General features: G+C 33.6%; 1 protein-coding gene across 3 annotated transcripts in view; it reads right to left on the bottom strand.

The window, feature by feature from the left end:
• The window catches only part of LOC128891198 (homeobox protein 2-like), a 182,561-nt gene that overhangs the window by 127,605 nt on the left and 42,299 nt on the right, over nt 1–12,657 (bottom strand). The window contains exon 1 of one of the 3 annotated variants that reach the window (XM_054150517.1): nt 368–1,031. The exons of 1 other annotated variant lie outside the window; for it this stretch is intronic. In XM_054150517.1, coding sequence (XP_054006492.1) covers nt 368–407 — 40 coding nt within the window. In that variant the 5' untranslated portion in view covers nt 408–1,031. Of the gene's footprint in view, nt 1–367; nt 1,032–12,657 lie in introns of those variants that run through there. One more of the 3 variants, XM_054150514.1, reaches the window with a different exon arrangement.

The raw sequence follows: 12,657 nt of genomic DNA, 5'->3' as shown, positions 1-12,657 counted from the left end.
AGCATGTACATGTGTAAAGTTTATTCATGAACATATTTATAATGAAAGATTTATTTAAAAACATTACACCTATCGTTCAAATTAAATAAATTTCTTTGATAGATATAGGGGGTACGAATGACAAATGAGACTGACCCCACAAAATCAATAAAAAGTATCACACTTTCCATCGGCTTCCTTTTCCTTCCTTTCATTCTCAATTAATAAACTGCTCTCCGAAATTTCACCATTTTCTCTTATCGCGTCTAATAATGTAATATTAATACATTGTTTTCTCACTATTCCCTCCACTCTTCGTCGACGATTCGAACGTTCGACGGAAGCCTGGAAATGTGAGAGCATGGTTCGCAAATTTTCGCACACTTACGGATGCATGGAGGCGAACAAAAGTACCGTATTATGTCCATTTCCGCGTGACTTTTCTTCGACGATGATTATCCCGGAAACGTCCCTTATCAGCGTCAACATCCACGTGCGAAATTCCAAACGGTCGTTCCATCATCGCGTCGTCAAAGGTTGATTGTCGTCGCAGTTCGACAAGCGTCGACGAAAGACTGGGAAGACTTCCTTCTCGAGATGGCAGCGCGACAACTAGCGTAGGTATTTAATATACGCGTGGTGACTTGAACGCGTGGGCGAAAGTTTTGGCGACCGTTCTTTCATCGTAATCGTGGGGCTGCCAACCTGTCTGCTGGCCCGAATCAATCGTCGTCATACAGATGAAAAGGAAAATGCTCCTTATACTCAAATTTTTGTTGGCTGTTATTTGAAGAATTGTAACAAATTCTTATTTTTTTTCTTTAGTTAAGCTTCTATAAAACTCTCTAATAATGAGAATTATATGGCGTTACATAGGTTTGTAGATGATGTAATTTATCTTACATTTGAGTTTATTTTGGTAATCATTTTCATTATTTTCTACCCGCTGAAAGTACGATTAATGCAAAACTGTATTGCAATGAAATAGAAGCCTTTAAATGCATTTAAAATGAGTGAAAATAAAGCAGAATTACGTTAAAATTATTTTAATTAAACATACAACGTTTTAAAAAAGATTTGTATGGTAAAAATGTCTTTTATATAAACGGTATTTCATATGTACCAACCTAGTGGATAAAACATTTTTTTATGAATGAAGAATTCACAAGTAAAACTTTGTCGATTTTTCCTTATTTATTACTCGAATAATTTTTTCTTTGATTATCGAAAACAATAAATATTTACTCTTTATGGAAAATAAGAGTATCCTATGGGAATAAAAGTAATCCTTACATGTGTATGCGTGTAAAATATTCCACGTGATATTTACACATTATATATGATCTTTCTGTCCTGGTTGTCGTACATTTGTATGAAATATGTAGTCCTTACGCCGTATGTGATTTCCATATGATTCGTGTGGTACTTGTCTCATTCTTATGTGGAATGTGTCTTTATATATCGGTTGTCGCGTTTTTCTGTGTAAGAAGTGGTTATTAAAACACTTTTTCTACATATTTATTGATTGTTCCAAGCGTTTCTTACAAGCCACAAGTGGACGGACGTCGTAATTCGGAATGCGACATTCACTTTTACGTCGCTCGCTGCAATTAATGGGGCATAATGAACGGCACGCTGGAATTTATGGCACGACACGGAACAGGTCTGATTATCTTCACATCGTTTCTCGATGTCACGGTTAAACGTATTGTTGATTTCTATCGCTATCCACGCTCGTCGATTTCGATTGTAACTTATTTTTGAACACGCAGTTGTCGCATACCTGAGCGCAAGGTATTTATACTATTTTAAGACAAAGTAATTGCGACTCGTGAAACCTTTCGATTAAACATGGACGTTGCTCCTCTGAGTTTGCCAAGTTTTGTTGTTAAACAAGAAACAACATTGTAAGTTGACGATGACAAAATAGTTTTCAAATCTCGATTCTATCTGACAAACTGCTATTATCTCTATTTTTAAGGAAATTGAAAAAGAAAAATATACTCTTAAAGAGAATTCAATATGTAATGTATTAATAATTTTTGTTAAATCTAGATTAACGTCGCATCAATTCATAGGTAATTATTTTATTACAATCTTTTTAATAGTATGAACTGATTGATTTGTTAAGGGGTTAGTCGCAATCAGGAAGAGGAAAAACGACATTTCTTTGTAGTTTTTTTTTAGTTGCATAAGTAACAATTAAGTATATTATAAGGCATGTTTTAAACAACTAAAACACATTTTTTGTTTTAAGAAACGTTTAATTTATATCGTCATAACAGCCGATGACGTAGACGATGATTTAAAAACATAGGTTTGGGGTGAGCAAGATTTCTCTACACTGGTTTCCCTGAAAACAAAAACAAAGGTAGATTTCGAAAATAGATTAGTTTAGCGGATGCCTGAACGAAGGATTTTGGAAAAAATTACTTTAAAACAAGATGGCGTACATTTGAAGTTGATTTTCAAGTTTTTCACTAAAATTAAGCGATTCAATATAGGATAAAAAAAAGTATACAAGAAAATAAAAAATCCTTCGATCAAGGACCCATTAGTCTAATATATTTTCTAAGTCTACCTTTAATTTTGTTTTCAGGTGCACCAGTTTGAGGAAATCTTGCTCACCGCAAACCAAGTGGCCACCCACGCCATCGCCTGTTATGACGAAATGATTTAACCGTTTTTTAAAACAAAAATTCTTTTATAGTTCTTTAAGACATACTTTGTAGTTCGTTTCTTCTTGACTAATTGCGAAGCAATTTTTATAATTTTTTGCAGCCAAAGTATTTGACATGAACTTTTCAAATTTAGTACATTTATTTGTTGTTCACGCAAGGAGAAAAGGGGTGCAAATAAGTATAACCAAAATTGCGCACGAAAATGTATTTCCAAATCAAAATGAACTAATCTCGAACGAAAGAAAATATAGCAAAATGTCAAATGCGACTCGCACCGTTTCTCGTGCGCGACCAGCTTATCAACAACTGGCACGCCCGTTCCGAAGGGCTCGCTTCACCCCTACTTGCAGATCCCTCACTCTTTCACAATCGCGTCAGCAAACCTCGATTCGAAAATGGACAAGAATCTGCATTAATTAATTTTATTAAAATGAATTCTTGCAAAAAAGGAACAAAGTTCTTTCCTTCTTGTTGGAATATTAGCCAACTATTATTGTTAATTTATTTGTTACACTGGAGATAAGCAAAGAACATAGTGATCACGATAACATGTGTTGAATGTACTCTTTTCCGCGGTAATGGAAACGAGGTTAATACAAAGTCAACACTTTACATTCATAAAATAATCCCCATGTAATTTTAGTTTTACCTTCGACTCGCTTATCATTTGGTAAATATTGATACCGTAAAATAAAAGGAAATATTTATAATAGTATAAAACTAAGAGCTATATAATTTTTTTAATTACTACGAACTGTACATAATCACGTCTTTGTTGCTGTGAATATTTTATTTGTATATTTAGTAATGTTCTTTTCGATCAAAAAATTTTAATAAATTATATGTGTAAATTTTTTGTGTACTACTAGATTATATTTGCAACGTATTACTATATTGTATACGTGCGCGCGTGTGTGTGTGGATAACACTCATTGTCAGTACCGTTTCCACTAACAAATAGAATTTGTTTACTATGTCTGTAAATCCATCAGCTTATTTCTCTTCAGTCTTCTGGTTCCTGGTGCTTGACCTAACACATTAACCAGCTTGTAAGGATAATTTGTTATTCCATGTTTGCGTCTTTTAGCAAGTTTCTTTATTTATTCATTAACGTACTTTCTTTCCAAATCATTAATAATATTCATTCATGACGATTATATAATTCAATAGTTAAATTCTCATTTATTCGCTTTAAAATATTTCTGTCTGTAGCTCAAATTACACTTTTTATTTAATATTTTTAGTTCGTTATTTAAATATTTTGCCCAGATACGAATATTGTTCATCATTATTGTGAGATTGTGATATAATTTACACTGTGAAATATTTCTGTTTATACTTCAAATTATAATTTCTGTTTAACGAGTATCAGACGAAATTCTTATCGGTAATATCTTTAGTTTGTTATTCAAATTTCGTGGCCAGATAAGAATTTTTCCCATCTCTGTTTCGAGATTGTGAAATAATGTCGACCTCGTAAACGAAGAAGCACGGCAATGTGATTCTCCTCGAATTATCATTTCACGCGCAAATGTACTGCTGTTCCACAAATTTCCACAGAAAAATAAAGCACTCAAGATGATAAAGCCCGAAACATGCGTCAGCGTGCAAATCGAGCGAATTGTTCCTTCGTGGCTTGTTTAGAAGGGGCTGATATCGTGCTCGTGCAGGCAAATATTTGCGTACCTTAGTGTACCATGATCCTCCTCGAAATATGTACAATCGTACGCATATATTATGGAAAACAAGTGAACACTGACTGTTCCTATGTTTCGTGGTTGAAAGGATATATTTTTCAATTCAAAAGCATTGCAGATGAAATTGACCATGGATTAATTTACGAAAAACCTATTATTATTTCTTAAATGCATCATTATTATGTTTTTAGACAATTCCCTCGTAGAGTAATAATTAGTATAATGCATAATTACGAACACAAAATTTAATTTAAATTGTTTAAATCAAGTATGTTCATTAAATACTTAGTACGTACAGTGGGTGTAGAAAGTATTCGTACACCGATCAATTTCCAAAAAAACTATGTAAAATTTTAATTTATTAATTTATTTTTTATAAACAATGAAATTATACACATTCTCGGAAATCTCTAGAATAGATAGATTAAAAAAAAATAGTTATTTATGTAAGTTGCGAAATTAACAAGAAAAAAACAATTAATCGATAGAAATGTTGAAGCAATAAGTATTTGCACAACTGTTTAATTTTTAAAACTTCGTCAAAAAAATAGAAATTTACATTAATTTACAAGTATATAATACTTCCTTCGTGGGATGTCCTTTTGATTTTATAATAATTATTGCAACTCTTCTAAGCGTTAAATTAACTAAATTATTAGTTATTCGAAGTGGAATCTTGTTCCATTCCTCTATTACAACATTTTTTAAAAGTACTTTACTGGAAATTTGATGTTTTCTAATTCGTACGGAGCAATAAACTAATGTGTTTACGTTACAAACTCTACTGTAAATAGAATCGTTCGTCATAAGAATCGTTCAAATACTTATTGCTTTTATACTTTTACCCACTTTTCGCACATTTTTTGTTAATTTTACAAATTATATTAACTAGTAAATGTTGTTTTGAGTATATCTATCTTAGAGACTTCCGAGAATATGTAGAATATCATTGATTGTAAAAAAAGAAGTTAAGAAACTATAATTTTCCCTAAATTTTTGGAGAAAGAAAGAAATGTAAATAAATTCTTGTATTCGCCAGTAATCGTTGTACTAATTATTTTCAAATGGCAACAATGAATTGTAAGATCAAATTTAATTAAAATTTCTTATGTTAGATATTTAGTGACCCATACACTCAAGAAACATGGACAGATAAAAAAATATAAATTAATTCTTATTTTCGCGATTAACTATTATACTAATTATTATTATTAAAAGGAAACATTTTGTTAAATTTATTGAACAAAGGATACGTTCCTTAAAAGTAAAAACAAGATTGAAATGTTCACTGTTGTTAATGCCTAATAAACATCCTGTACAATATTTCCCGTAATTTAATTTAAATTTTGCTACTAAACGGAACGACAATAGCTGTCAGGTACTCAATAAATTACATTCTTCTTGAGCAGATAAGTTAATGACGACCATTTTCGTTTTTACAACGTAGAACATTGTCTCTGCTGATAAAACACCAAAAACATTGAGAGACGAAGGAATGCGACCTCCGAGGTCGTTAAGAACCAACTGTATTTGCACAAGCATTATCTACAAATGAATCCCCCTAATGAGCTCGTAACTGAAACGGAGAAGTATTCTCTGAAAAAGTTTGACGAACATTAATTGAATTAGAACAATGTTCTCTAATACGTATATGTTATACAAAATTAATCAATAATACGATCTAATGCTAAAATTCGAGGAGAATCTAATTAATACCAAATTTAAAAATATTAAATTAAAATCTACACACATTTAATTCTCAAAACTTGTACAAATTTTATTTTTGAATCTATCTAAAGGTTTTATGTGTCAAAGTGCTCTAGAACGTTTAAAACAGATGCATAAGATAACATAATATAAAATATAATAAAACAGTACTTGCTTTAAATTTAAGTTCATTAAAATTGAATAAATTCAAAAGTAGAAGAAGACATGTCTCCATTGTTTAAAATTAGGAAATTAAAAGGATTCGGTTTTGTAGCAATATGTTTAGACTGCAGATTTTACGTATTTATGGTGTATGCTGCTATAAACAAAAAAGAAAACATACAGAGAATATATTGTATCAAAAAAGTAAATTACCCCAAGTACATGAAAAAGTGGAGGACTCAAGGAGTTATCATTGAAAAATAGAAGATCCCCATAAAAAAACTACAAGGAAGTAGAAAAAGATGTGAAATCGAAATGAGCTGCCAGATGATTTGCCTAGATTTCCGCGGCCTGGAAGTCAAATGCTTAGCGTGGCCAGGCAAGGCATTATAGATCATCAATACCCATGCTTTCTCTCTCACAGACTTTTAGGTAATTTGTCAATTTAAAACTCTGACAATATTATGAGTACACTTTCATTGTATTGCGTTTTAAAATAATTCTTATTCATCTACATCTTGACTTTGCCTGGCCACGCCAAGCATTTGACTTCCAGGCCGCGGAAATCTAGGCAAATCATCTGGCAGCTCGTTTCGATTTCACATCTTTTTCTACTTTCTTGTAGTTTTTTATGGGGATCTTCTATTTTTCAATGATAACTCCTTGAGTTCTCCACTTTTTCATGCACTTGGCGTAATTTTTTTTTACTTTTTTGAAGTTTTTTTATAGGATCTCACTTCTTTTTACAAATCATTTATTATATAGAATCTATTTTAAATTAATAAAAACAAAATTGATATTTCTGTGAACTCTACATAAGAAGTTTAAATTATTATTGGTTTTTTTAATTGATTGGAGTAAAAAATAAAAGGAGAGGGGATAAAAAAAGATATATATATTTCATATAATTTCTTAATTATAAACAATTATTCGTTCAATTTATAAATAATTATATATACCTGCAATTTTTTTTCTTGATGCATGAAATTTCAATGTTTATTATGAAATGAGAAAATGACTCCATTTGTATAAGCTCTACATAAAAAGTCTAAATTAAAAACACTTTAGTGGTATGGATCTATTCTGTATGAATGAAGGTACCTGACAATTCAGATTTTGACAACTTACCTTGTAATCAAGATCGATCAACACTTTACAACACTGGCTGCAATTTATTATTAAACCCTACATAAAAAGTCTAAATTGAAAACGTTTTGTTGATATAAATATAATTAATAATGTAATAGTGTAAAAACTTTTGACACTTGGCAGGTTATGAATGATGACATCTGTTTCGACTCTCGACGCTCGATGCGCGACGAGCCATGTCGAACCGAATGATTCCGAGAGTCAACGAACGACACTCGGCTTTTGCTTAGCTCCTATTGGCTAAGGGTTGACGACGGGAAAATCATACGAAAAATACCGTTTCTGACAGATTCATGACATGATATTACGATATCTCAGTTATACGTGGATCGATTTTATTGATTTTGGTTTTATTCGAAAGCTTATATGCAATTTACATTAGAAAAATGTTTTTAAATTTAGAAAATATTGCAGGAGTGTTGAGATATTCATGAAAGAAGTTTCAGGTTAGGTTGGAATGGAGCATCTCTTCTGTAAAAGATACGTGGTAGCTCCAACACCAGTATATAGACTGATATACACCAGTAACATTAGTATCTTATTTCGTATAAATGGTTAAATTCTAAATGCATTTATGAATGAAAACCCTTGTTTCTTTTCAGAACTATGAAAATAGATTCTGTGAAATTGAATTGGTATACATATTTTTTATAAACATCCTTTTAAACCCTAATGAGAATAATAATAATAATATCTCTCATATTTTTGATCTAATACTTTTTCGTTAATAGTAAGTAGGAAATTATGGAAAATACCTGTGACGACATGCTTTTTTGATGACTTCGTAACTTACCTGAAACAAAGAAGAAAAATCTAGTTCGTGACAAAAGATAAGTTTGATTTCAGTTGGTTTCTAGTCTACAAATTTATTTATACTTATTTTTTATAGATGTCAAAATTGAATTGAAAGACAAAAATAATTCTTGTTAACTCTTCTATATATCTACTGCTAATTTATTAATTAAAAGTAGATTTATTAGACGCTTCAGCGCATCTATCAGTCTGATATAAAAAATAAAACTTAAAACACTAGTCACAATATACATATTTTACTATAACAAATTTATCATTTCACCTTTAGCATTTCATTTATTAGGTGAACCGGAAAATAATGTCGTTTTTGCAATTTTAAATACTTGTTCATCAGCTCATTGATTTTTATCGATCTGGTATTGGCAATAGGCACACTAGATGGCAAAAAGCTATTGATAATGCGATTATATGATGAATAATTAAAAATAAAAATTTATAAAAAATTTGTTTGAATTTAATGTAAAAGTAACGATATTACTTTCCAGTCCACCTAATATGTTCTTTTCCTTGGTTCTAAACTTTGATTTCCTAAATACGTATATATTATAGCTAAAAAGTCTTGTTCTCTTAAAAATGATATCTTTTGTGTTCTCAAATTTCTTTAATGTTTATTTTCTTTAATGAACATCTTGATTGTTCTTAATTTTCAGACTTTATCACCAATATTTTTTTAACAGCCTACAAAAAATAATTGTTATATACTTTCAATTTTGTTTTGTATAAATAATATGGGAAATCGTTAAACAAAATTGTTACCGTAAGATATAATTGACCACTTAAATAATTTTCAGACTTCCTTGATTTGAAATTGTGAACATCAGTCCGCGCGTTACTTGCGAAATATGCGCGATGGAAACAGTTCGGTATGGCGCGCGTAGTCGGCAAAGTGTTAATCATAAGCTATTCTATGTTTACGTTGCACTGAAAACGCAATAACATTACTCCTCGTTGATTTCGCAAAAAAAGTGTTTCTTCTCGGTACCGAAAGCTTCTAAAAAGCAAGTGACCCAAGGCCTCTCTCGCGTATATACCCTTAAAAGTAATTCCTGTCAGCGGAAAAAGGCAGCCCGCAATAGTCTTTTCTTGCAGCGGCTTCTCGCCAACCACCGCGCGATAACCCAAAGGCAATTTTACCTTCGCCGCCTAACCGCGCGGCTGGACGACGGACCCCCCAACAAAGTCAACAAAATCTCTCGGGCATAATAACTTCCGTAATATGTATTACCATGCAAGCTTCGCGCCTTCATTTCCGCGAATTGCATCGTCCACCAAAGAAACTATACGCGTTCTCGCGGTGGTCATCCATCCCCCCCGAGCACGTACGATCATATCGCGCGAGAGGTCGTTGCACCCGAATGATCCCTCTTCCGAGATGTCCCGGAACTGTTGGTCGCATCTAAATAAATGCTCCACCATTTTTCACCTCGGTGTCATCCTAGACCTCCCGCCCCCTCTCATCCCTCCGTTCCTCTAGCCGGCGAAAAGAGCGACACGCTTCCAACGGCACGGAATTCCTTTGAAACGCGCCACGGAAATTCGGAATGCATCGGGCCGCGGTGACTCACACCTTCGGATTTTCACTTGGAAAGCCTCGCCTCCGCCTAGCTGACTGGCTGTGTCCCCCGTCTCCATGAATAATTCAAGACGAGGAGTTCTTATGACTGACTTCCACGAGATCGGAGCGTTTCCCTGGCCGTGAGGATTTCGCGTAACAGCCGGTGAAAAGTTACGACCGGAACCTTTTAGGCGGTCGTCACAGTTTAACGTCACTTGTCCCGACCTTTAGCGTTTTGATACACGAGCTCGTCTCCCACGGCCGGTGAGCGTTCTTTTACCTTGGTCGGTTATCCGGAGTGAAGATAGACGGAATTGGGTATACTTAATAGGAGAACGCAAGACAATTATTAACACTTTATTTACCGTCAGCCTATTTATAGACTTTTTAATCCCAGTATTTAGCTTTTCGAATTTATTTACTGTGTTGATGGTTGTCTATGAACAATGTTCAGTTTTTGGAAACAGACTTGGCTTTTAATGTACCTAATAATAGATAGATATAGTTTTTATTCCAGCTTTTAAGCCACGAATTGGACTTGAATTACAATCCACTAAACCATATACACCCTCACTCATATCACCATACTCAATATCTTACATACTAAACTTAAAATTAATAACCCTTAATTTACATACAACGAATCCTTAAATTACCCTTAACATTAACTTTGTGTACCTAGTAATAGTATGAAGGAATTATTGTCAGCCTAAATTGGCATATGCTACTGTAGAACATTTTTTTTTTAATTAAAGACTGTTTCTAAATAGCCCGGTAGATAAAGTGTTAACAATATTTGTTCAAACAAAGATCGAGAATATGATTTTGCTGTCACATTACTATGTTACGTAAGCATTCTTTCTTAACACTTTCTTAACACAAACTGAAGGAGTGGTTGGGATCCTATAGTATCTACAAAAGCCCAAAGTGTGGCCTTGACACAATATACATCACTGCTTTAAAAAATGAGCAAGCCATTCGAAACCTAACGGAGCAGCCTCTCAACGGGTGCCTTTTGAAGTGATCAAGTATACTTTGAATTTATGAAGCGACTCCAAAGATGGCAAGAAAATTGGCGTATGCCAAAAAGAAGAGGTCACTAGTGCCGCCTACTGTGAACGAGAGAAGCTGGCGAGGACTGGTTCTCAGCTCTTATGAAAAGCCAAGTCAGATTTTCCTCGCGTACACCGGAGCCGCCAAGTTTGGCGAGGACGATTGCTTTCGACAGACGCACTGTGGGCGTGCTCTTCGATAAACTTGAACAAGTACCGAAGAGGCTTTCGTTCGAATCGGATGCGCGATCTAGACGAAACTGGAGTGGCCACACAGTTACTCTGAAAAAATTCTTGGTCAGAAGGGGCGCAAAACAGGTGGAACGAGTCACGTCTTGGGAGCGTAGGGAGCTTGTCACGCAGATGGGAATAATCTGCGCCAATGGCAATGCACTTTTACTAGTGTGAGTTCTCCCTTGGATGCACATCGGTGAAAACTACGTGATGTCTGGCGTTCTGGTCGGTGAACATGGCCGGGTGCGCTAAACGAGCTGGGTAACGTCGGAAGACTCCTCGAGGATTATAATTCTTGATGGACATTTGGATTTTATTCCTGGTGGAATTGTTTCAACAACGATAATACTGACTAACACTGTTGAAGTAAAAATGGAGCTCTAAAAGTATCTATTCTTGATGAATTGCCGAACGAAATTTACTTTGAGTTTTATTTTCAAGGGTGCGAAGTCATATACAGCGGATGTAGAATGTATTCGTACACCGATCAATTTACAAAAAACCTGTTGTGTGAAATTGTCAGAGGTGGGTAATATTTGTAGAGAAAATATTTTAAATACTATTTTAAATAATAGATTCTTCAGAATTCAAATAAAATAGTATTTCAAATGGGATATAAAATTTCAGCAAATAAAATATTTTATTGTGATAATCTAACACGTACAATAAAATATGTTTAATTTTAATAACATAAAGCATAAAATAGAATACTTTCCACGGTTCTTAACTTGAACATAAACTGTGTTGTTTTCATACAAGTATATTTAATAAACCCACAGATTCAGATACGTATTGCTTAACTCGACATTGATAAATTTGTGAATACATAAGTCTTCAAGAAATAGTTCCTTTTGCGAAGGATAAAATAAAATTCATCATGGAATAGTCCCAAGGGAATTTCTAAGCTAAAGTCCACCCTCGGCCGGAAACGGGGTCAGTACATGATTGTTACCGACGATCCTGAGAAGATGGATTTGCAGAATGAAAAAGGTAGCCTCATTCCCAACAGGAAGGTTCTTATGCTATGTTTCAACGAAGATGACAATGGCGACTTGTGCGAGGGCTCAGGGGAGTCCCCTTTGTATTCTTCAGTTTTCCAAAGAGTCTGCTGACGAAGGTGGTGAACCTTTGCACCTTGTAAACTATGAAGACTGTGTAAGGAGTCCTAACTGTGTAGTGTAGAAGTGTTATCAAAATTCTGAGCGTTAAGTTATGAATATTTCTACCGCTCGCGGCGCAAGTGCGCACAGACTACGATGTATATATGCATATGTGTATGTATAATCATATATATGTATATGTATGTATGTATATAAGTTCATATATATATGATTATAAAGCTCGGGATTTTGATAACAGTTTTCTAGTAACATTCTTAGGGAGTTGGATCTCCTTATACAGTCTTCATGTTGTAAACTTTGTAACTTAATAAACTTTTGTATTTTATTATTTTTCATCTGTTGCAGCATACATGTGTCGTATAAGTAAATTTTATACTAACTGAATTATTCTCATCCCTTGATATACGTAGTAATTTCGTTCTGAGAAATTTCCGGTGATTTTCATTAATAATTCCAAAATTAAGCACCATCCGACATTTTTACAAAGGAAATTGTGGTTCAGACTCG

This window comes from Hylaeus anthracinus, unplaced genomic scaffold (genome assembly GCF_026225885.1).
Source record: "Hylaeus anthracinus isolate JK02 unplaced genomic scaffold, UHH_iyHylAnth1.0_haploid 12001, whole genome shotgun sequence".
NCBI lineage: Eukaryota > Metazoa > Arthropoda > Insecta > Hymenoptera > Colletidae > Hylaeus > Hylaeus anthracinus.
The sequence above is the reverse complement of the archived record's forward strand: the minus strand, read 5'-3'. Positions and strand labels throughout refer to the sequence as shown.